This window comes from Corvus cornix, chromosome 3, assembly GCF_000738735.6.
Source record: "Corvus cornix cornix isolate S_Up_H32 chromosome 3, ASM73873v5, whole genome shotgun sequence".
Taxonomy (NCBI): domain Eukaryota; kingdom Metazoa; phylum Chordata; class Aves; order Passeriformes; family Corvidae; genus Corvus; species Corvus cornix.
The window spans coordinates 30,131,973-30,158,283 of NC_047056.1; the positions used below are offsets into that span (position 1 = coordinate 30,131,973).

At 35.8% G+C, this 26,311-nt stretch overlaps 1 protein-coding gene across 1 annotated transcript in view; it reads right to left on the minus strand.

Annotated features, from left to right (window-relative positions):
- Positions 1-2,210: 2,210 nt before the first annotated feature.
- Positions 2,211-26,311, minus strand: part of DNAH8 (dynein axonemal heavy chain 8) — a 121,799-nt gene continuing 97,698 nt past the window's right edge. The window contains exons 79-93 of the mRNA XM_019281159.3: positions 26,067-26,257; positions 25,581-25,702; positions 23,462-23,580; positions 21,959-22,161; positions 21,010-21,083; positions 18,590-18,742; positions 15,937-16,092; positions 13,801-13,917; positions 12,537-12,638; positions 11,991-12,151; positions 7,371-7,527; positions 6,694-6,846; positions 6,414-6,603; positions 3,252-3,373; positions 2,211-2,784 (exon numbers count right to left, since the gene is read on the minus strand). Coding sequence (XP_019136704.3) covers positions 2,497-2,784; positions 3,252-3,373; positions 6,414-6,603; positions 6,694-6,846; positions 7,371-7,527; positions 11,991-12,151; positions 12,537-12,638; positions 13,801-13,917; positions 15,937-16,092; positions 18,590-18,742; positions 21,010-21,083; positions 21,959-22,161; positions 23,462-23,580; positions 25,581-25,702; positions 26,067-26,257 — 2,308 coding nt within the window. The 3' untranslated portion in view covers positions 2,211-2,496. The remainder of the gene's footprint in view (positions 2,785-3,251; positions 3,374-6,413; positions 6,604-6,693; positions 6,847-7,370; positions 7,528-11,990; positions 12,152-12,536; positions 12,639-13,800; positions 13,918-15,936; positions 16,093-18,589; positions 18,743-21,009; positions 21,084-21,958; positions 22,162-23,461; positions 23,581-25,580; positions 25,703-26,066; positions 26,258-26,311) is intronic.

A 26,311-nucleotide genomic window follows, 5' to 3' on the forward strand; every position in this document is an offset into this window, starting at 1 on the left:
ATCTGATACCACTAGCAGAAGCAAAGACGGAGAAATATAGCTCTTAGCCTGCTTAATTTCCTGCAATTAGAAGCTTTCAAAAGAAACAGAAGCACACAGATGTTCGCAGAAAGAGTTGCAAAGCCAAAGAGGGTGGGCCCCCCCTTGGTCCTTTCTTGTATTCGGAGAAGGGGAAAGGGGAGGACTGGGGGCGGACCCGGGGTGACCGGCCAATCAGACACTGTGAAAGAGTCTGAGTTACATTTGGTTTTGCCAATGCTTGAAACAAACGAGTTCAGAGCACATGGCAGAGGCAAGTGTCTTGGGGAGGGGGAGGGGAAGCTCAGAACAGGCAGCAACAATATATAATATAGTTGAGATAACTATACTATTCATCTCTACTCTTGGTATTATACTGGATGGAGAATAAAATCATCGTCAGTGTAAGTTGTGTAACTCAGCACATTAATTTGCACTTTCCTTGCTATTTTCCCATATAGGCTTTCACTTGTAAATGTGACAGTGTACATCTCCACCTGTGGAGGCATTCAAGGTTACATATAGTTTCTCCATTGTAATTAAGCTGAAAGGCTAGACCAGGAAAAAACTTGTAGGAGTAAATACATGTATTTCTTGTGCTGTTTTTTGGATATGACCTGTTTTCCCCTCTGCCCCCACAGTGAGTATACTGGGCGTGCGCAAGAACATGGGAGGGGCAAAAGCCAGGGCAAGGGACCCAACCTGTCCAAAGGGATATTCCATAAACATGATGTTGTGTTCAGCACCAAAGACGAGTAGGATGGGGAAAATCTGTTCTCACTGAATCTATCTTACCAAGTAACCATTATGTGTGCTAAGACTCTTCCCAGAAAGTGGCTAAACATCTGCCTGTCAGTGGGAAGCAGTAAATAAATTCCTTAATTCAATTTTCTTCTGTGTGCAGCTTTGCTTCATTTATTAAACTGTCTTCATCTTGGCCCCCTTGTTTTCATCTTCTAATCTTGCAACTCTTTGTCCCATTGTGCTTGGGCAGGGTGGGACAAGCAACTGAGTACTTAGCTGCTTGTCAACCCACCACAAGTTCTATCATCAATATTGTGATTACTTGGAGAAAAATCTCTTGCAATTGAAAAGTCAGATTTTTCCCCCCTTTTTTTTGCAGATGTAGTTCTGTGGTACAACTTCTGAAAATACATAAAAACTGTAGAAGTTACCCAACACCAGCGGGTTTCTTGTATTTGAATCTAAGTAAATCTATAGAGGACAGAGAAGAAATGTTTTACTTAATTGCATTTGGAGATCTCACTTTCTGTTGCTCTGATCATGATCTCATGCTGTTGTGTCTATGTATTGTTATTTCCTGCATGCCACAGATTTTCTGCAAGAGGATATCCTGGGATGGCGACGTCCAACAGAAAGCCATAGGACTCTAACTCAAGGAAAGGCCTTCTGTCATCCTAACAGATGCTCGGGACTTTGTCAAGTAGTAGCTACACTTTGCCACAGCAGATGCATTTGAACACTCTTGAATGGCAAAAGGAAAAACATGCTCCAGTCATGGGGTGTAAGTGAAAAACTGTGTTGCCAAATAAAAGTATCTAAAGGAAGAAATGTTTTGGAGATTATTAAAGAGATAGTGTAGACTGCATATCTTGTTTAGTATTACATGAATAGAATTAGTTTAATACTAATTATGTCCGGAAAACTCATGGTTAAGATATTCCTGGGTATCATCACAGAATAATGCTGTGACAGTCATTTCAAGGATTGCAACCCACACTTTAGAGAAAAAATGAAATGCATAAAAAATAATTGTAAATAATCTGGTTCTCTAATTTAAAAAACATCCATATTTATAGTAGTTGGAACTGTTCTACTTCTGTTCCCACACAGCTAAACTGGACAGAGAACATACCGGTCTCTGTCGGATATTCCTGGCACAAACATTCCTGGTGTAGTTTTGCTTAATCTAGATCATTTAACAAGAACAAGTGAACTCTGAGAAAGGCCAGGAAAAAATATGGATCAAATATATTTTTCTGTCATATCATTTCCTGCAGACTCAAAGAAAGTAATGTGTGTATCACGCAGACTCTAGGAATCTAAATTTGTATCTAGAAGATTTTAAATTTTGTTATCATATGTCACTGAAACACAAGCTAAAAGTTGTACGTGTGAAAGAATGTGAAAAAGCGAAGTTTTTCTTTTAAAATAACATTTTATTTGACATTAATTGTATTATTAAAGCAAATACTCATTTAAAGTAATATAATGCATATGTCAAAGACTACAAGCAATGAGCTTACTTGGAAAGATTTACTTTAAAACTATGAACAAACAGCCAAGGCAAACTGAATTTACTGAAAGCAGAGAAAAAAAAAATCAGTAAGCCAAGACTGCAAAGCAATTTCTACTATAATGACAAGTAGCCACCAAATAAAGCGCAGTAGAAGAATTACACATGTAGTTTGTTACATGTGCCACATATTTCTCTTCTGCCGTAGGAGGAAAAACAGCTTACTTGATGTCACAGAGAAGAGCCACTCCTCTCAGAATCCAGTGGTCTGGAGACTTTGCTGTCTTTAAATAGACCTCTGTAATAAAGTTCAAATCTGTCCTCATGGGCTTCTTATAAAGAGGACAAACATAGAGCTTGGGATCCCTAGGTCTGCTTGAATCAACAGCAAACATATGGAGCACAGGCAGCTGGACAAAAAGGATCTTTGGTGTAGACTCAACGAGTATGCTTCTTCGTTTGTCCCAGCCTGCACCTTCCAGGTAGAGCCCATAGATATATACTCCTTCCTGTGTGCAGGGAAAGCAGATACATCACAACATATAAAACATAATAATTGTCTTACACCATTAAAAGTCATGTATGTTTTATAGTAAAAAATATCTGACACTGAATCTCTTCAAACTATTTCATTTTATACTATAATATAATCCTTTTTCAGAAGATAATGCTACTGAAATGGAGGGCAACAAAAGTCGTTCAATAAAGTCTATATACTACAAAGTTTCATGTAAAGTTTACTATAAATTCCAAAGATTAACAGGTGGTACAATGAAAGAGTTCTTTCAATTAAACATTTTTCTAACTGAACAAATTAAAATCTTCATACTTAGTATTTGGCTTCTATGCTGAGCAAAAACATTAAGGTGAAGACAATAGTAACTTTTTCCTCTATCAATCCAAAGTAACTCAATGATGCATGATATAAACTAAATACCAAAATTAATACTGAAACATCTTTGCATGTCATACATACAGAAGGAGATGATGTGATTTCTTCTCTAGTTAGCTTTAGCACATCATTATGTATTGCAACTTTATCTAAAGCCCAGTCTTTATGTGCTCGAGTTGCTTCTTGTTTCATTGCCGTCAGGAACCCTTGAGAAATTAAGCCAGACATTTAGTATTTATCTCACATGATAAAATAAAATCTTGCTCAGTTATTAGCATGGTTCTGCTCTGAACTTATAGACAGATAATCAGAGTTCTGTTGAAAATGAGCATCCTGACTAATGATAGCAAACTTTTCTTTGGGACCAAAATAGGAACAAATGACAAAAGTGGCATAGTGTGCATCACACCAAGAAAAATATTTTTAAATGGCATGTACTTTTCTTTTCTATTAAATTTCTCTGTTAAGAAATACTTGTTCAGGACACTGACTTACAAATTATTGTAAGGCAATCAACTACAGGATCCATGATAAAGGTGTCTTTCAAGAAAGAATTTCAAAGCAAACATTGTGTGAGCTGATATTTGTGTAAAGGCAACTTAGCTAAAAGGTGGGAGTATTTTAAATGAAAGAAGTAGAATGAATTTCATTGATGGAAAACAGAAAACATGTGTCTGAGCATGATAATAAACTAACTGTATAAGTGTGGGGAATGTAGTTAATGCAGTACCTACGAAGAATGAAAAATGCATGTTTTGTTAGGGGGAAAAAAGGCAGTCCTAGATAGAAATGAAGGTAGAGGATGGCATAACTGAGAAGCAAGTTAGGTGATTTTTTGAGTATTGTTTTGAACAGACTTAACAGAGGTTTGAAATAAAAAAGGTTTGTGATGCAGAGAGCTGAATCGTTTAAGCACAGATGACTGAGCCGCAAAGAGGTTTGAATGTGTTATGAAGGAAAAAGCTACAAAACCAGAAACGCTAGTAGCAAATACCTGGTTGTTTCTGTGTCAGAAGATAAGAGTGAAGTCACCAAAAACACGGTATCTGCTATTTTATGCTACTAGATGAAGAACTACTTGGAACTGTCATAGAGATTGAGACGAAGAATAGAGAACTGCATACTTAAGAGAGAAGGTCCTGGTGAGCAGTGTTACAAATATAGTGTAATATGAATATACTCACCTCACCCCTACCCACAGCACATATTTTGCACTTAGAAACCTCTCTCTAGCTGCAGGACTACCTTTTATTTTTTTTTTTGGAACACAGAGTTTGGAGCAATAAGTTCAAGACCATCTGTGTCTCAGGTTCGTTGCCTATTAGGGTAGATGTTTTCTTTTGTTGAGACAATGTGGTCCGTCATCTTCTTTTACACCACTGTAGGTGGTGTGCTCTTGAATCACCAGAGATCAATATGCTTTTCAGCTGTGCCACTTAGGATACAAATGGAATGATGTTTTGACTGGCATCCCAATACCATCTTTTAATAATAAATTGGATGTGCTCCAGGCACCTCAACTCTTTCTGAGAGTGACTCTAAAAAAAACTTCTGTGTTAGTACTTTTTACAGTCCTGGCCATAGGAAGGCCAGTAAGAACAAAAGCATCACAAAGCAAAGGTAACTCATATAACATTCAAGAATTTCAGAGGTTAAGCCTAATTAAAACAAAAAACACCTCAAAGCTATCAGACAGAAGTTTCTTAGGAGAATTTTGTACAGGTAGTTGTGGAGGCTAAGAGAGATTCTCCTATGAACACACACCTAATAAGGTAATGGGGTTTTTTACTCATGGAGGTGGTTAAATTTTTTTTTTCTTTCCTCTAAATGATAAAAATATCAATCTATTAACAGATAATGATAGATAATGTTTACTTGTACTTCACAGCACATCTTTGATGAATTTGAAGAAACTATTCATTAAATAACCTGTGAAATGGATATGCCGTGAAAACTCAATGTTGATAATTCTCTGTGAAAGATAACTGCTATAAATTCTGGTACAGTTGCACATTCACAGAATCATAGAACAGTCCATGTTGGAAGTGACATGGGAAGTTCACCTGGCCCAACCTTTCATGGGAAAAGGAGACTAGATGAGATTATCTAGCACTGTCCAATTACATCTTGAAAACCTCCAGAAATGGGGACTCTACCATGTTTCTGATGAGAGTGTTCCAGTGAGTGGTTGCTCTTACTGTACTGTTAAAAGTAATTTTGTTGCTCCTGTAACATCTTTCTCTAGATTAAAGCTCTTCCATACTTGCAACTTACAGTTTGGAATGAGTTACACAGTTTCAAACCACAGAAAAAATAGTATTTTCTTTAAAAGCTGTATCATTATCATTAGGTATACTTTCTTTAGAAGCTGTATAATATCATGCTACAATATGTCAACAAGATAAATTATTTTTTATATTTAAATTTATATTTATTAACTATATGTTTTCCTTCTTGTAATATAAAAACTGTTTTTATGGGTCAGACTAAAAGATCATAGAACCGTAGAATCACATAGAATGGTTTAGGTTGAAAGGGACCAAAAAATCCTCAAGTTCCAACTCCCCTGCCATGGGCAGGGTCACAAAAAAAACCCCCAAACGTAGAATTAGAGAATTCCACTAGACCAGGTCCAATCCAACCTGGCCTTAGACACTGCCAGGAATGGGGCACCCACACGTCTTTGGGCAATCTGTTCCAAAGTCTCAACCCCTCATGGTAAAGAATTTCTTCATTATATCAATTCTAAACCTACCCATTTTCAGTTTAAATCCATCCTCCCTATCACAAATGCTGTTGTGAAAAATCCCTGTCCAGCTCTCTTGTAGCCCCCTCTAAGTACTGGAAGGTGCTATAAAGGTCATCCCCAGAGCCTTTTCCCCCAGGCTGAACAGCCCCAACTCTCTCTTCCTGCCTTCACAAGAGAGGTGCTCCAGCCCACTGATCATCTTCATGCTCCTTCTCTGCACTCACTCCAGCGGATTCCACATCCTTTCTATGGGGGCCCCAGAGCTGGACGCAGCATTCCAGGTGGGCTCTCACCAGAACAGAGCAGAGGGGAAGAATCCCCTCCCTCACCCTGTTGGCCATGCTCTGTCTGATGCAGCCCAGGCTGCAGTTGGCTTTCTGGGCTGTGAGTGCACATTGAACCCATTTGTCATCTTGGCTTCTGTGACACGCTCTGGCTGTATAACCATTACATTATTATTCAATACATTACTACTCAAGTCTTTTCAGTAACCTTACCTTGGGGATTAAAGAATCCAGTTATCCAAAATACCTTTGGTCTCCCTTGGAATATCCAAGTGGATAATTGAGCATTTCTATCCAAAAGCTCAGTAAACCAGAAGCCAAGTGTGGAAGAATCCCAAGATACTCTTCTCCACACTTGAGGGATTCGAGCATCATACATGTTATCAAGTGCGTCTCTTAAATTCTGAAGGAATTAAATAATATTCAAAGTAAATCAATCAATGTAATAGTTTAAAGCACAATATTCCATATGAAGTAAATATACTTTACTTGCCTCACTCATAACAATAGTTCCTTCTATGGCTAATTTCAGATCATTCAAACTGGTGCGGACAACTGTGATCACCTTCTGCATGCGGTCAATTTCTTGACGAAGAAAAATATTCATAGAGTTAAGTGCTCCCATTTTAACTAAACGAGCCTTTACCTAAAATATAAAAGCAGAGAAGGAATTTAGTTAAGTCTAAATTGTTGAAATGCCGTTGTAGTATACAATATCATAACTTTCTGTGTGTTCAGAAAAGTAAGTATTAGATTTTTATATTATTCAACTAACATCCCCTTACAACTGTTGCAGTTTTGTTGTTTGTTTTTTTTTTTTTTGTCTGATACTACCCAATTACTCATGATTCTGCTAGAACAGGACTTCACCCAGAAGGGCCAGGAGACTGCTATCACAAAATGTTGACTGGTTTTTTTCTGTTTTCACAAGTAGCTTTGGAAGTCCAAGCATAGTCTCCATGACATATCTCCATGACCAATTTAGATGTCTTGATTTTAAATAAAAAATCTTCACATCAATTCATGCTGGTAGCAGTAATGTTGTTGGTTGCTTACTTGAATCTACTACTAGCTATATGATCTTTCGTACAATTCAATGTTTCTTTTTTGGAATGTGTAATGTGAAAAGTCTACTGAGAGAACAGTAAGACAAAACTAAGATTAGCTTGCCTCATGAGGGACATAATCTGGAGGAAGTTTCTCTAGCATGTCTTCAGCTGAACGGTAAACGACTGATTCACGAGTTTCTCCAGATCCTCCTCCACTTTCTTTAGGCTGGATGTTGGTGATAGTATCTAAAACATCAGCTGATGTATTTCTTTGGTATCTGAGAGGATGAGAAATATGTTATCAGTTATATAGGATTTTTTAATAGCTAGTGATCACTTTGTAGAACACACAAAAACCAGTGTGTCATCAAGTCAAATCAAAACCCACACAAAACAAGTTTTCCTTTGCATACCACACCAACCGTAACACACTGATCATGAACATTTGGTTTACCATGGTTTTAAAGAATATGGACTTCCCTCTTCCCTGTTATACACTTGCTGTGTTTCTAATTCAGGGATAAGAAGGAGGTCTGCAAGCTGAGATAGTGAGATGGCAGAAAAACCACCTAGGGATCCCGAGGAAAAGGAAGGAAATAGCATATTCCTGATAAGACCTTTCAAAGAACTATTTGTTGGGAAGAAGCAACAAAAGTTTTGTAACAAGGAAGAATATTTGCCTCATTTAATTACTTCTTAAAAGTGTAATGCAGAAGCAGGAAAAGGTGGAGATACAACTCTGCAAGCTGCCCCTTTATTAATTAGCAAATTCATTCTGCTTTGAGGTATTTCAGGATTAATGAAAAGGGCTGCTAGATTTACAGCACTGCCGGTTAAAAACTTCTATTCCATTGTGAAGCATGGGCAATGCTAATGTAAACTTATGTTCTGAGTCAATACAAAAATGTGAATTAAATTAGTTTGGCATTGGATAATGAAAGATAGTAGACCACGTCAGTCCTTCAACACAAGAATTACAGGAGTATTTTTGTTACAGTGCTATCCAGTGGCATAGAGCTATGAGGGGAAATAAGAAAGAAAGCCTGGAGTACTGAAGTGTTGGCAATGCCTACTTTTACCTTATGGAATCAGCTACACAAGGAACATACATAATGAGTGATGTAGGACATGCATTCTTACTGATTCAAAGCACAGTTTTGCATGTCAGTTTTACTTTTCAACTTTCATATGATACCCATCTCCTTCTATTACTTTGTCATGCATAATTATATAAGACATGAAACCAAGGATAGAATGTGCGAACTCCCAAAGCACCTAAAGATGCTTTGGATATGGTATCATAATACTAGAGAATCTAGATACTATAGCATTTCAACAAAATTTTTTTGTGAATGCCATTATAAAGACTATAAATCAGAAAAATAGAAGAAATACTACTGGGAGTTTGCTTCTCAGAGGATATAATTTCTCCTTCTGAAAGTAGGCATGATGGGGGCTTTCAAGGTTTTTCATAACCCTTGACTTTAGACTCAAAACTCTCAAGCGTTTTTTCAATTTATGGCCCCATTAAAAGAATGAAAGATTTATTCAAGACTACGTATAAGCATAAAAGATAAAATTTCTCTTGGACTCATGGCTTCATTGGTAATTTGGATGACATAGTGGTGGTTGTAATCTTTACTTTGTGTCTTGCTGATTTAACAAGTAGTGATAAGAGAGATGTGAACCTTCCTCTTCACACTTTAAGCACCATCCTTACAATACTGCTGCAGACTATTTTATGTAGAAGGTATAGGTTCCCTGATTATTACACCAATTTAATTATAATAAATCTCAGAATTTTGAAAATGGTATTTCTAAATCTAAAAAAAAAAAAATTAAAAAGAAGGCAATATGCAGAGTTTGGGGAAAAGGACAGAAGGACTTTTGAAAAATAACATCAAAGGAACAGAATCAAATGTTAGTGATATTCCTTTCCTCAATGACACAAGCTAGTGCTAGGAATCTTCTGAAGAGGAAAAATTATGTGAATCCTGTATAAGTAACAATTAGTGTTTGAACAAGACTTTTTTGTAAATAAAAATAGAAAAGACAAAAAGATGTATCTTGATCTTTACATTAAAATAATTTTCCAGTGTGGAAGTGAGATTAAAATACTAAGAAGAAATTTCATTCACATACCACTGGGGCATATTCAACATAAAAACCACTCTGCAACAAAATTTTTCTGGGCTTTGGAAAACCTGACTTTCCTTTAGGTTGCAAATAAAATGAAGTATAGATGCAAACAATAACAATAAAAAGATGGCAGAGGTCTGTAAAGGAAGTACCGTGCTCCTGAGAAGAGACTCAGTTGCACATGATGGGTTGACCCTCATCACATGTAGATATCTATGTGTAGATGTCTCCATAACAGGTTTTTGTCTAGACTGCCCAATTCAGCTCATGTATTTTAGATGTCTGCTTTGTGGTCAGAGAAATTGCACTTTACAAGGATCTATTTTTCTTTACTACTGTTAAGGAAGTCTGGAGTAACCATAAAGGAAGCTACAGAAACATTAAATGAAACTCATTTATAGTGTCAGTGTTGCCTGAAAGTATGTAAGATAAAGCACTCAATACCTATTTATATATTGTTTTTCCCTGAAGCAGTTTTGTGAAGTGAATTGTGTCATAAGAAGAAAAAAGAGAATTAATTTTGTATAGATTTTGATTTACTCCGAAAAGGCGTTATTAAAAGTATTTTCTAAAATGTTTGAAGGGAACAGACTACCATTATTTGATAGCTGGAATCTGTGGCATCAGGGATTTTCTGTACTGGAAGTTAAGAAAAAATGCACGTGACAGAAACATTGCCTCGGCTTTGTGTAGAAAACAGCAATATCTATTGCAGCACAGTGTTCAAAACCCTACATTCACCAGCCTGCAATAGCTTAACAAAAATTCAGCTACATTTAAGGCTTCAGTAGGGAACCATTTGGGAAGGGGGGTTTGGCAGAAGATTGTCAGAATATTTGTTTCCTGCTCAGGTACCCGTTAACTGTGTGGCTTTTTCGGAGACTGTGATTCATACAGCAGGTTGAAATCATTCTCAATGACTTCAGGTGTTAATCCTAAATGAAAGCATTGAAATTCATTGAAGCCTTACAATTGGAACCAACAGATTGAGCTTTTGGCCGAACTGTAAAACTGTCACAGCAAATTAGTGAAAGATAAGATTTTTCTTGTCCTCAGTAACATGGAGAGGTCTTGGCTCTCTCAGGGTTTCAATTCTAGCAGTTAGCCTTCTGCATACCCTGAGATGACTTGATAAGATATTATAGGGAGAATTTGAACAGAACTTTTATACTGTATGGGCTGCTAATCCATCTGGTCTGTGCATCAAAGATGAAATTCAGACACAGTAGCTGTGCATAGTTGCCTAAAACAGACTGTGATAAAGCATGGCAAAAAGCATGAAGCTGTTGAACATTTCCCCCAAACTCTAAAGAAATAGAGGCAAAATATAGGCAAAATCTACCAGAAAGAAAAAAAAAAAAGGCCTAAAGTAGCAAGAATATGCTGAGGTACCAAGTGGAAGAAAAACTGAGCACTAAAGAGAAATCAAAGAGCTGTTCTTACTCACTAAAGCTCCCTGAACACTGTTAGTCTCAAGTTTCCTCCTATAAATTAGCTCTCCTACAAGCCTAACTTTGGATCTAAAGCATGTGTCTCTTCAAGACTTTGTTTAGTTCTCTGTTAAATCTTGGCTCTTCTTTCTTCTTTAATCATTTCTGGAGGGGAGGTCTTGCAAGCATCTGAGAATGACTTGAAACAGAATCTACTCTTAGATTCTCTTCTTCACAAGCATATATTAACAGTGGTATGTGCTAGGCAGAGTTGACAATAAAACTGTGTACTCATCTCACAGCATACTTAGAATACAGGCCTCTTGACACAGCATCAGCCTCTCAACTTTGAGACTGAAAAATTGTGGGAAATTATTGTTTCATCCAAAAATGTTGGAAGACGTTAGGTTTTCACAGCAACTCTGCATTTGAATAACGTTTGTTTTATTTAAAAGAGCTGTGTGAAGAAACAATGAATGTGGAATGTGGACATACTGCATATGAAAATGCAATAATTCATGGCAGAATTATTAAGAACTTCAGTGAAAAAAATATGATTACGTTCATATCCTTTCACAGGGCATATAATATTAGAAGGAAATAAAGGGTGAGCTGTTACACAGATTATTTGGAATGAAAGAGTGAATTGAGTCAAAGGTAAAATTTTAGATGGAACTTGTACTTGGTGCAGTTGAAAAACCTCTTTTAAATAATGGGAATGGCAGGACTGATGGCAACATAAGTTTGTAGTTGCATCCAAAGGCATGCTTGTAAACCAAATGACAATCCAGAGAATCATTTAACAGCTAGGCACAGAAAAATAAACTGCTTGAAACAGAAGGCAAATACTAGAAACTTTCTCTAGTTGAACTGTATAGAACCACCTATCACATGCTCATATAAAAGTTTCATAATGCTTTCAACTAAAAGAAGTAAAATCATGAGGAGTAAGTAATGAGTTCCAACTGCCTTAAAAGGACGTTAAATGTAGCTGAAGATAACTGCATTTATAACAATGTACATACACAGAAAGTGTTCCACTTCAGCAGTGAAATTCACATGAATCCTAGGTTTCCTATGAAAAATATACTTTACTTAAACATTTGATAGGGATTTGTTTCCAAATGCTAAAAGAAACATTCTCTGTTTTCAATATGTTGGGACCTACTTACGTAATATCAGCATTGGGATGGAGACCGAACACCTCTGGGCTGTCCATGGCAGGGAGTAACTGGATGTAGTCGAAGTACTGTTCCAGGGTTTTGCAAACTGGAATTTTATACCCAGTGTAAAAGCAGAAAGCGCTGTCAAACATATTTTCATTAAACCATACCTGTGAAAAATCCATGGGGAAAAAAAAGGCCAGCAATTATTTTGCTACTTAGAGGGCTTTTTAATCTCATTTTTACTCTTGGAGAATTAGGGTTCTTGTTTCAGATACTACATCTAATTTTAATTTAATACAACAGTAAATCATTAAGAATTACATCTACTAAGTTTGACTTCCAGCTAAGTCTTTTTAAGCTTCTGCTCCTCACCAAAGAGGAACCAAGGCGAAGAAGCTCACTGCCAAAGAATGATGTTTTGAAAAATATATTTTACTTTGAAAAGTTTTGTAAACTGGTGAAGTGCATATTCAGCAGAAAGAAGGCCTTCTGATTTCTGTATTGCAGCTGCCAATAAAAATGACAAATAACTGTATTTACAAAGTCTCCTACCCTTGCAAAGCAATTAAGAAGACGCTTATCATAGTCATCTGTGACTCGGCCTCCATACTGTACTTCTCCAATCATGTAGCGTACTGTGTTCCACGATATCCCCTGGATACAAGTAAAGTAAATGAAAGACTATAGTTATATTATATGTAAGAAGAAGATGGTAATTTCAATATAATCTGAAGCTCATAATATTCTGAAATGTAAACTGAAAAAATCATATAACAATAATACTTTATTTCTAATATATTTACTGAGCTCAACTCTGTAATTTTATAGAAGAGCTGGGCTTGATCCTGCTATTATAATATAGAATCACAGGATCATTTAGGTTGGAAAAGACCTTTAAGATCATGAAGTCCAATCTTTGACCAAACACCAATTTAGACCGTGGCACTTAGAGCCATGTCCAGCTGTTTCTTGAACACCTACAGGCACAGTGACTCCACAGCCTTCCTGGGCTGTCCATTCCAATGCTTGACAACCCTTTCCTCCTGATGTCCAACCTAAACCTCCACTGGTGCAGCCTGAGGCTGTGTCCTCTTGTCCCATCACTGGTTGCCTGGGAGAAGAGGCCTATCCCCACCTGGCTACAGCCTCCTTTCAGAGAGTTGTAGAGAGCGATAAGGTCATCCCTGAGCCTTCTCTTCTCCAGGCTAAACACCCCCAGCTCCCTCAGCCAGTCCTCATAGGACTTGCTCTCTAGAAGCAATATCTCATTATATATACAATATAATATGTACATATATAATATATTTCATTATTACTTGTTTGACCTGAAATCACTCACAGCTGCTATTGCCTCTCTTCTTACTCCCCATTCCACTCTCCCCACCCCACCCCTTCTCCCTGTTTCTCATCTTTCTCTCTTGGCTGAGTGCTGCTTCATAAGGAATGGCTACTTCCTGCTAGGTAGTAGAAGACCAAATGGTAGCTGTAGAGGAGTCTGATTGGCTCTGTGAAACTCGTTAAATATTTTATCTCCCTTTCCAAAACAGGTAACATACAGACTTATGAATTTTAGATATAGTAGTGAAAAAGAAAAACAAATTTTAAGGTTCTTAACAACTGTGTATTTTTACATGCGTAACAGCACATAAAATATTTCAGCTTGATTTTCTTGCAGAGAACCTCAACCTTTGATCATTGGAAGTGGCACTAAATGAATAGCAATGAGTAAATTATGATAAATAGTAACATGAGGAAAAAAAAATGCTGCTGCCATCCAAAGCATTTAAATGTACTGTATACAGATTTCAGTATTCACCTTCTTGATGTCAATCCTTTTTAGGTGATTTTGTATAAACTGAACACTGGCTGTAAAGTCTGCTGAGTTAAATTCATAGGGAATATTCCAACCCAAAGGTCCAAACTTGCGTCGCTCCTTAAGAATAAAATTAAAACCAAGTATATTTATGAAATAACTTTTTTCTGTAATAAATTTCAATAATAACAATACCAGTGGAGTAAAGAACGGAACTAGAGAAGAAAGGTAGCCTAGGAAATGGCTGTGTGCCTCATACACATCAATAATACAGCTAAGTTATACTGTGAGGGATAAATATTTATAGAAAAAGCAACAAAATCATTTATTAGTAACTTTACTAATCAATTCACAAGTCACAGGTTTTCAATGCCTCACTTCTGTGTGGATAATGAGATTTTTGTACTAATTAATTAATTAATTTAGAATTGCACAGTTTTTCATTTCTTTTTACATATACTGTCGACTAATGATAGTTTCAAATTTTCAAATGCCTATATTTATGATCCATTTTCCAATGGGTTCTATGTTGCCACTTTCATCTTATTGTTTCAATATATTTTTTTTAATGTACATTTTTCAAAATTCACAACTTTATTTTAAGGTTGCTACCATTATATTATTCAAATTTATTATTGCATACCTATTTGGAAATAAAGTGATAACAGTTGTAGTAACAGAAAAATAGTTAACTATGAAAGTAAATGAATATATATTCTGTAGCCCAAACACTTCAAACATCCAGCACTATTAGATTTCTCACAAACTTGTTAATGCCACCTCAGTTAAATTGCTCAATGATTTTTTTTTTCAGAATGTAGCACAAATTAATTCAAGAAGTTAAGAACTAAGTTGCTGAATAGTGCCGACATTTATCAAATGCATAAATTACAATCTAAATTCAACTAAATGACATAAATATAACAAATTTATCAGATTTTATATTACCAGGTCAGCAATGACTGACAGTCTTTGACACCTGAAGTAACATTTAGGCACCCTAGCTACAATATTTAAAAAGAACTAGAATTGAAAAAAATCCCCACCTTTTATTTTTCAAAATCAATTATTGTCTATAAGCAGATGAGACAGAATTAAACAATAATACCATACAGAAAGGTGTAATGGTTTCCTGCCAGGTTTTTTTATTTGCTTCTTAAGCTATATTTATCATAATAATCTTGTCACCAAAGGATATTAAGAATTGGTCAGTTTAAAGGCAGGACAATGTATATATTGCTTGTTGGTTGGCAATTCATAAATAAAACTTCTTAGTAGATGAATAGCTGTAATAGTTTTTAAAAATACTGACGGGTTGAATAAGCATAGATCATCTAGTTCCACAAGAACAGTATAATCCTGAGGCAATACACAGAACAACTTTTTCACTGTTTAAAAAGGGTAGAAGAAGGAAAATAATGCAGAATGCTGTATCTTAACAGGGAACATCAACAAATTGTCCTTCTCTCACCAACTGCCTACACCAAAAATACAAGCTGCTCAGTAGAACCTAAGGCTTAAGCACTGTTTTATAATTATTTTGAACTCCTTGGTGAAAAGAAGGTGCAGTCAGAGAGCTCAAATTATTAGCATCTATTGTGATCTCAAAACTTATTTATCTTTAAGTACAAAGTATAGATATCATCGTTCTCATGATGGAATTAATGTAGAAAACACATTGAAACAGATAAGAATTTTATTTAATTTTGGCCATCTAGAAAATAGCTACTCCAGGTTAGTCATCTGGATTGCTTTTAAAATCAATGGGCAGAAAGAGTGACATATATCTCTAGAAAAATATTCACTCTTAGATAAAAACAGCTGTGACAGATAAGCTGTTTTTCTGTTTCAGCAGGCTTATCTATTTCTATTGACCACAGAGAGAAATTTTTCCCTTATACCCAATGACTAACTTTCAATCAGCTGAAGTTAGATAAGAAAAAATGCCCATCATATGAAAATTGTTTAAAAGCTATTTTAAAAAAAAGATATAATAATGAACCTTGAAATATAGATTATAGAAATTAAAGCTTTAGTCCTGCAGCGTGACGCTATGATAAATATCAGAATGTGTTTGTGCAGGAACCTGTATTAAAGTGACTACATATATTACAACACTATTTGCCTTTTAAGAAATACCTGAACAGTAGAATGCAGGAATGCTACAGTGTAAAGCAAAGGTTTCCACATAGGCAGGTTGCTAACATTTAAGAGATCCTGACTAATTCCAGAAAACGTTCTTTTCAGTCCAGCACGTATACCTTGTGGAGGTTCATTTGTGAACTTTATAGCAATCTGTCACAAGAAAAACATAGAGGAATTGGATTTGTTTACTGAAACAAAAAATAGCAGCATATGAAAATGTCACAACTATTAGTTATAAATAAAATGTAAATAACTGAAGACTTGTAGAAATAAAGTTGATATGCACTTAAACTGCATAAAAGGAGTACACAAAATCATAGACTGGTTTGAGTTGGAAAGGACCTTTTAAAGGCGATCTAGTTGAATCCCCCTGCAACGATCACTGACATCTTCAAATAGATCAGGGTGCTCAGAGTCCTGTCCAACTTGACCTTGAATCTTTCCAGGGATGGAGCATTCACCACCTTTCTGGGTGCCACCTGTTCCAGTGCCTCACCACCCTCATTGTAAAAAACTTATTTCTTGTATCTAATCCAAATAAACCTTCTTCAGTTTAAAACCAGAACCCCTTGCCCTGTTGCAGCAGGCCATACTAAAATGTCTGTCCTCATCTTTCCTATGGGCCCCTTCAAGTACTGCGAGGCTGCAATAAGGTCTTCCCAAAGCCTTCTCTTCTGCAGTCATACCAGATTAGGCCACGAAGGGTTTTGAACATAGACCTTTAATTTCTGTTGGTTAAAACCATCACTGACACTTGGCCATGGATCTAAAAATTTTCATCAATGACGTAGAAGTAGTCACCATGCTTTTCAGAAGGCATATGCTTTTATATCCCTGGTTCAATGACTGAATGATGGAAGAGAAGCATCCAGTATAAATGACAAGATAAGTGTTGTATTGCTGTTTCCAGAATTTCAGAGTAGATACAAAGAAATCTCACTTCTCCTTAGGTCATATCTTTGTGATCACAGTGGCTACTCTGGACTCTGTGCCTGTCTACAGCAGCAAATTGGATTCACCAGAGAATATTCCTGAGCACTCTGGGTCAGCAGGCCTTGAGTCCACATTGGTGGTAGTAAATTGCCACAGCCCCTTAGAATTCAGCCCCCTAATTTCATGCCAACTGCCTAATGGGAAGAGTGGCTACACAATTTGAATTTTCAAACCATACCTGCAAATTATTTGGAGAAGTGCTAGTTAGCACATGTTTGCACATCAGAGAATGTTGTAAGTACTTATCCCTATGGGCTATTGCATTCCAGTGCTGAATAATGCTCATGGGACAATTTATAAGTTCAGACACAGACTGGCCTTACCAGAATCTCTGTTCCTTGAGATAATTGCAAATGCTGGAGGAACCCAAATAAAAATAAAGGGTTTTTTTCTCTCCAACTGTAAGTAATTGTCTGTCTGGCTTGGGTGACATGGTAGCACGCAGAGAAAGGAGAGTAAATGCCAGACAGCCCATGGACACACTGTCTTGTGTTCCTGTTACTGTTGGACTGAATTGGAACACTGGAAAATCAGCGTTTCCACTTTTCAAAGGTTATCCTGTTCAGTTTTTGATGAACATTCTATATTTAAAAAAGCAAAGCAAATTGTTCTCTTTTCTACTGAGAAGGGGCTTTCGTTTGTCAATTATTCATGTTCTGGAATCCCTGAATATGTTAACATTTTAACAGGTAATGTGACACTATAGAGTGGGAAATCACATGGGAAATATTTGTGATAAATGCAGTGAAGATTCGTCTAGCAATCCTCTGAGTTCTCTTGTCTCACTTTTAGCAAACTGTGTGTCTATATACCTCACTATTCATAAACACCTTGTAGATGCAGGATGACTTCATTTTCTGTTGAGAGAATATAAGAGTCCATACAGCTAGCTTTCCATACAAAGACCATGGTGATGGATGATTCTCAGTTCTGAAGGTTGTCTCTAGATTCTTTCAAGACAGGAGTCCTTCCCCCCTTCACATGCTAGATGTCAGGTGAGGTATCTTTTTATTCAGAGAGAATGAGAACCAATAAGGAGACCTTCACTGATTTTTAGAGGAAAGGGAACACAGAATTGTCAGCACACAGCTATTACAGTAGATACTAAGTAGCATTATGACTCACTGCGGGAGTGCTGCGAACCATCATCAGTGACTTAAGTGCACTTCCTAAGAGTGTAGGCAATTTTCCTGGTCTTAAAAAAAAGTGTATCCTTGAGACCTATAGAACAACCATTTATAGTTTATGCAAAGAAATCGGGTAGATGATGTTCTCTGAGATGTGCTATCCATGTGTTTTCTGTCCCATTTATACTTCATTTATTTATTACAGGGGAATTCGGAATCTTTCTCTGGAAGAGCTTTTGTGGGCATTAATCGGTTCACAAGGCATCTAGTTGGGCAAAAAGGGATACAAGTAAAACCAAACAGTTCTTATTGAAGTGTTTCTGTGTACAGAATTAGTGTGAACTCACACAAACATAATGCATCATCAAGAACTTCCAGTTACTGGTAAGTAACCTTCCTGTTTGAAGTGATATTTACATTGTAAGGCAAGTCCATTTTTTTTCTTGGGTTTTGGGGTTTTTCCCTCCATTTACATGATTAATTTGAATAATTTTCATTAAGTACCTGAATCAAATATTGGAACAAACCTGTAACAGTGTAATTGGGAATTTAGGATGTTGTTCAGTAGTTATCCAAACTCGAAATGTGTCATTCTGGATCTCAGCAGTAAGAATTGTCTCCAGTAGTTCATCCATGAAATCCAGTCCGAGGTGACAGTTCTGAAGTAACACCCAGCCTCCCTACATAAGGATATCAACTATTATCATATGAAATTTAGAACAAGTTGTTCTTAATGCTAAAGCCAACTTTCTGTATTAGAATCAAATTTGGTTTTCCATGTAATTTTTTTTAACTTTTGTTCTGATCCTGAATATATATTCTCATTTGATATTATAGGATATTGGCGCAGATAATGCAAATAAACATGAGTTAGTGAAAAAGTTATTTCCACATTCTCTTGTTCTCAATGAAAATAACATGAAAATAACATAACCAGACTCAATATTGTAAGTAAAGTATCAGTGCTATCTAGTGGCAAAAAGTAGTTCCTGTATTACTCTCCCAGCAAAACACCAGTAATAAGCAATCCTATCATCAGATCCAAAAGAATGTGAGCGGAAAAGTAACAGCTGAAATTTAAGGAATACGTATTTTTAAAAACTGATTTGTTAATTACATAATCTAAAGTAAGTGTAAAGAGGTGGTAATAAGACTCTAAAAGTTTTTTAACTCCAATTAGTTTATCTGCAATAAAGGCATTTGCATGAAATTCAACCTCCACTTATTTTGATCTTACTCATCTCTCAAATTGCATGAAAGCTCTCGTTTGATTATTGTCTCTCTAAACTTCTGCTTGTGAATTTAAATTCAATCAGCTTTTGTAGCATCACTGTAGAAGCCTGATGAATTAGAAGCCTGATATTAAAATAGGACATTATTTAATCAGTTCTAAACAGTGATGGACAGTGGATTTCATTACAGCTTGTAATTTCATTTCAGCAATTCTGTTTTAGCTCATTTAAAAAGAAATCAGTAACTGTTAGTGAAAAGATATAACTGAAATATTTATGGTGACTGGATGCATATTAAAAACACGATTAAATGAATGGGTTTTTTTCCTTCTTTTCTGGGGAACAACTTTTTTGAGAGAGATTTTTAATCAATTTTGTACATTTCCAAATGAATTAGACTTAGTTTTTGAAAATTATCTTCCTGTAACACAGCACAGCAGTTTTAATCATATTATATACTCCTGGCCAGAGGTAAAAAAACCCCAAATAAGTATTTGTCTTCATATTCACTAATTCTGTTTTGTAGTTTCAAATCTGACGTTTACATGTTCCTCCCTTCACAAAATGTGTGCAGCACTAAGGCATGCAGTTGAGAAATTGTTACTAGTAGCTCTGCTGAAGTGCTTCCAATTAAGGGCAAAAGAAAGGAAGGGATGCTCCAGTTTTCACCATTGCAATGAACTGGGAGTTGATAGTGACCATTCTAGACATACAAACAAAGAAATACCAGATGTGTGTGTGCATTTGCACCTAATAAAATTTGTCATTTGCTATAAAGAGATTTCTTTCTTTTCTTTTTCCAAAGTGGTGTACATCTGTACTCCAATACTCACATTCTGCTCTCTATTAGCAGAGATATTCGAGCCCTCCAAAACACAGGTATATGACTGATTCCCCATATTTTGAGTTCACAGGCAACTAAGGCTGTATGTCTTCAATTGCAAGACTGTCCACAACTCCTTGAAGTGTCCAGCTGAGCAGAAGGTACCACCTTTGCACTGTAACTTTTACATTGTATTTGGGGTTTTGATTACTATCTATAGCTACTACTTAGGTTTTTCATGTTTTTACTGTTGGGGAATATCATCTGCCATAACAAAATACACTACAACATTTAAAGAAAAATTCTTGTATATTGTTTAGAAATTCTTAGACATGCTTGGGACACAACCCAAAGGACTGACAATTAAAGCAGTGATGAAGAGACACCAAGTGCTGGTGAGTAAGAGGTCCTGTCACTAGCAGAATTGTAAGGAAAATGTGAAACAGTATTGGGAGCAAGCACATCCTTCTGTATCTACAACTTTAAGCTATGTGTGCACTCACCATTTTATCTAGTAGAAGATATGAATCATCTAGGCATCTCTTAAAGGAGAGGAGATAAAGAAGAAATTCCAATAAAGAGGTGGGATCTGCATGACAGATCCAGGACCCAATGTCCTTTTACCCTTGATTAACAGTACAGTGGTAAGTCAGGAATGCGCTGCTTTTGGAAAACTGCTCAGTAGCACTGCTGCCAGAAGTATTGACTTGGACTCCACATGTATATCCCACAGGGGAATGTTTTTAAACTCAGGCATTCAAAAAGACATGTTCAGCCTGAGATATGCCTGATAGCAGGATGAAAATGCAAAATATTATAGACTGCATGCTAAAGAGGTGTAAAAGGACACCCAAACAGACAATCAACTTATATCGCAATGTTTTTCTCCCACCTGCTCCATCGACACCTCTATGAGTTTGCGTGCATGAACCTCTTGTCCTTGGCCCATAGAGATGGTCCTACATTCTATAACATATTTGAAAATTTAAGATTAATGAACTTACATTATTGAGAAAAAGTAAGAATTTCAATTCAGTCCAAAAAGCAGTGATATAAATACAGCGCAATGAAATAAACCTAATGCAAAAGTATATACTTATGAAAGCAGAATCTCTTCACCATCATATTATGCTACTATGTATAAATTTTCTAAACAGTGACATTTTGTGTAACAACATTGAAATACAAATACACAATACTTACAGATGTTAAACACTGACTGTCACGACTGTGAATGTGAATTTGTGCCAAATTTTAACAATGCCAGAGCATTTGAAATATGAACAGAGATTTTTCTCAAAGTGTACTTAAACACAATGCAAAGATGTAAAACTGCACTTATGAACATACTAATGTGACTAATGTCAAGAATATATGTATCTACTCTCAACACAATCTGTATTCACACTTTTTCAAAACTTCCATATAACGTGGAACTGAAGTCCAGAATATACAAACATAGATCTTGAAGCTATTTTCTGTAACGAAGTAATCTTCTAAACACATTACTGATTTTTACATTACCTGCAGTTAAAACAAGAAAACATTATTGTCACCATAACAGAATTTAAAAACAAGAATTGTTTTACAAGGATTTAAAAAGTTATCATCACTGGGAAGGATGATAACAATTTATTAAAAAAAGACCTGAATTACTGTCCAACTTCATACAGAATGGTTCTTGGCATACTGTCTTCTATTTAAAATATTATTTTATCTCTAAGATGATGTTTCAGGAAAAAAAGAATTTAAGAAAAACTTCTCAGAAAAAAATATCTCTGAAATTACTTACACTGCCCCTCTGTATCTTAACATATGACAATGAATAATTACTTTCATACCCAAATTAAGCTTCCTGGACAAGGAATCAATCTGGTCAGTTGGGTCTGATCCCATAGACAAGAAACAGATGAGAGGTGTTCGCATGTCACTTTCTTCCCAAGTTTTTCTTAAATTCAAAATAACTGGCTCTGTATATTTCTCATGCAAGGAACTTGCAATATATTTCCTGGCTTGGGAAAGCGTTCGGTCTGGACACCAAGACCTAGAAATTAAAATACACACAAAGATATAAATTCACTGCCTCTTCCTCCAAGATCAGACTTAAATTAGAATTTCTGTTTTTATCAAATAGAGGGATTTTTATTTAATCATAATACATATATATATGTATACATACACAGACATTTATATATATGCTTGTAGGTTTGTCTTTACAGATATAACAGGCAGAGCTGATGGTCATCCCTCTACTTATGACTGTTTGATACTTTCCAGTTGCTTGCAATTTTGCCTTAACTGTTTGCATTGGAATCTTCTGTTCTAGGCATCTTTATTAGGTTGGGACATTCTTCATTTTAAACACAACTTTTGTATTTGAGAACACAAAGAGGGAAATGTAAGATGGTTTTTGCCCTTTAGTAAAACTCTGCAGATGATTCATTGGGTCTGTTACTCTTTTAGAGTACAAACCCAACTCTTTTGCACTGGATTGCATTTGTGTTGGTGATGAGTATTTTTACCACAGAAAAACAAACAAACAACTACTTCTGGATAAAATTTATTACTTTGAAAATCTTCAATTTTTGAAGATTATTTAAATGCTTAGGACTTAGATGCTCCCCTCCCTCTTAGGGTGTAGAGCATTTAACAATGTGGTATTTCCATCAGATTCTAGCTTTTTTTACTGCACAGGTTGAATCTGCTCCAAAGACAAATCACGGTCTAGTAAAATAATATTGCTGGGTTTTTTCATAGTATCTCTGATTTATTTGTTACAGCAGTTGGAAAGTATACAATGAAAGGAGGAAGATATGATCTCATGCATAAGGCAGATGAATGCTTCTTTGGGGAAATCCATTTAATCCCAAGATCTCAGAGATCTTATATGATGCAAAAGATATAATTTATAGCACACTTTTCACATGGGGTTTTGAATACCTGTTTTGCATTTTCAGAATCTCTCTGATTTTAGAAATTTTTTTTAATACTTGTTTAAAGCTATTCAAAATAGTTAATTGTAAAAGAAATTTTAAAAAATTGAAAACTATCTGGTTTATTCTAATTTTTCATGGGCTTCTCAAAGAAGGATGCAATATGGTTCCCAGTTTCCATTTGTCATGATGTAAAAGCAAAGCTTTAAAAAATATTTTCTATAAATACCTTTAGATGGCAGAGGATAGCTCTGAAGTAAGTGAATAAAAACACATTTCATGTGAGTGAATTGATATTTAATGTCACCCAGAGATAACTAAAATTACACAATTATGCTAATAGCATATTGATAGGTTGAGACACGTCATGTTGAAGCTGTGTAATTTCCCAAAATTTCTGAAGATGCTCACCTGATGAGTAAAAGCTTGCGAAAGGTGTCGAGTGAATCACTGTATCCATTAGGTATAATTTCTTCCTCAGGGGCATCTTTATCAAACCAGTTTTTCCATTGCTTATCACTTCCAGCTATCTAAATTTATTACATTTACACACAGATAAATATATTCCAGCTGCAGTAAAATCCCCTTGCAAATGGAGCTTTTGATGAGAGGCTGTTATTATATTAGGGTATATTACAAGTAACATTGCCTATAGCATTTAAGACATATGCCATATGAATCGCTATTAAAATATTACAAAAAATATTAATTCAGTTGTTGCAATTAGTGTTAAGATGCAGGCTCTCAAGCCAGTTAGCTATCTATGCATTCCCCTCCCAAACACATACGGCTACTTAAGAAAAATCAGTAATTAGCAGAAGGATTCTATACTACAAGAGGAACATACTGTGAGTGATTAATTAATTCCTTTTGATCACAGAGTATGAAGAGGACCAGAAAAATCTCTCCAAATACAGTCTAGCCAGACAATGAATCACAAACTGAAAGTATAAGATTCTAGTAAGCCTTTGGCTTGAGAAAGAATAAATCTGACCACAAATATGATCACAATTTTAGGCACCTCTTAGAACCCATGACCTAATAGGACAAGGAACACCAGTGGACAGAACATAGTGAAAATGCAATTGAGCCTTTAATGCCATGACTGAGAAGGGTCAGCTACTGCAATATTCTCAGATCACTGGGAACAGAACAAGGAATGCACTGATAAAGGTTTAAAGCAGAAGATGTCTATGTTAAACTAGGCATCTGAGACTTATTTTTTTCGAGGAAAAAAAAAATTTAAACTAGCAAGAAAAAAAGAAAAGCACAGGAAACATCTTGAGAACTGGGCATATAATTCTCAGTCCTTTTTTGTCACTTTAAATAATTTTCTATTTTTATCTAAATGAATAATGATACAGTTGTATTTAATACAATGAGTCAAGTAGAACAGCATTTCTAATGGATGAATATAAGTATTAAAAAGATGGTTTTACCATATTTGCATTTTTAACTGATATCCTAGTTGGCACCCTCCCATATTCCATTTCTATCTATTACTAAAATCATTTTGTCACTTTTTAACTTGCAACTACATGACAAAAGTAAGACAGTTCTAAAAAATTAATTTTAAAAAGAGGGCTTTTGTGGTAACATGGTCACCTAACTATTTTGGAGTCTAAAATTTTATTTGCACACATTCTAGAAAAGCCCTGGTGAAAGGACTTTTCTAGAAATAAGGTTCTGGTGCCCTAATAACCCAAAGTGAATAAGCTAACTAAAGCTCCTCCAAATTTCTCCTAACTTAATATATCCTATTTTGATACCTCCAGAAACCAAAACTGGAAGAATTGGGCTTGTATGTATCCAGATCTTGCCTTGATACAGAGTTGGGAAACAGCCAGGACCATTTCCAGGTGACGATTTAGCTAAAATATCAGCTGCCCTTCAGGGCAATATATGCCATCACAAAATGGACTTGGCTGACCAATGCTGTAACAGCAAGGAGAGCTTAGTGTCCTGGCTATCAGCCTGATTAACTAGGAGTGCTTAGGTACAACGAATGCTTAGGGAGTGGTTTAACTACACTAAAAAAAGAAAGAAAAATTTACCAAACTGAACATGTCACAAGCTTATGTGCCTATAAGTTCACGCATGTCTCAATAAAACAATGCATTTATAGCTAGCTCATCGTATCTGAATAGCATGTTAACCTTGGAATGGAAATGAGTGTGTAAAAACAAGCAGCAAACCATTCACTTGTGAAAAACCCCAGACTCAAGACAGAAGACAACATTGTAACTTAAAACCTGACACTCGGATTAATTTTATGAGCCTTTTTGATACCTCTACCTTTTTATCCTCTTGCTCTTTTATTGACTTCCTTTTTCCTTTGCTCCTGTTACTTCTCTCCTTTTTCTACCTGAATTACTATAGTATCAAATACCATAAAGCAGATAAATAAACATACCCCCATTCATGCTACCTATTTGTTTGTCTCTATGATGTTATTCTGTATTTTTGTGGAAACACAATTATGACGACAAAACTGGTTGTTAACATTTAAAAGATAATTAGCAAATATCACCTGTTCCAAAATTTCTTCAAACTGTGGAAGTTTGTTCAACTCCACTAGATTCAGCCATATCATGTCAAGAATCCAGCGACATGGTTTGGGTGGGCAAGCTTGTAGATCCAAAGCTGCACCTCCTGTGGATAAAAACATTCTGATGAAATATACATGATATTCCAGGGGTCAAGAAATAATTGGTATTTCTTTTTAAATTATCTATTTTGACCTAAGTCATTTTCTCTGGGATACTAACTGTACACTTGTGTACTTAAGATTTATTTCATACCAAAGGATAACTTAAGTCTTATAATGGCCTTCTCACAGGTGTTGGAAGGCTACTATTGGGTCTCCTCTAAGGCTTCCCTTTGCCAAGCTGAACAAGCCCAGTTTCCACAGAACTGTTGGTAGAAACCATGTAGATAAAGAAACTACACTTTGAAATGGTGTAAAAGTTAAATAGGTTCAATTAGCTTTACACATAACACAATTTTTAAAGCTCACCTCTAATGAGAGTTTGGAACTCTCTGTTTTCCACGTGTCCTCTCTCAATATCAATTTTTAAAGCCAGGAGGAGGGTAAAGAGGAATTTGTGGTTTTCATGAAGGCCCCTAACAGAATATGCATGAATTTCAAATGTAAGATGTTCAATAATATTTGAGATTCTTTTCTGAGCCACAGGAGACTTCTTAGACCTAAATCATGAAAACAAAGCACAAAGAAAACACACGTTAATAACAGCAAATACA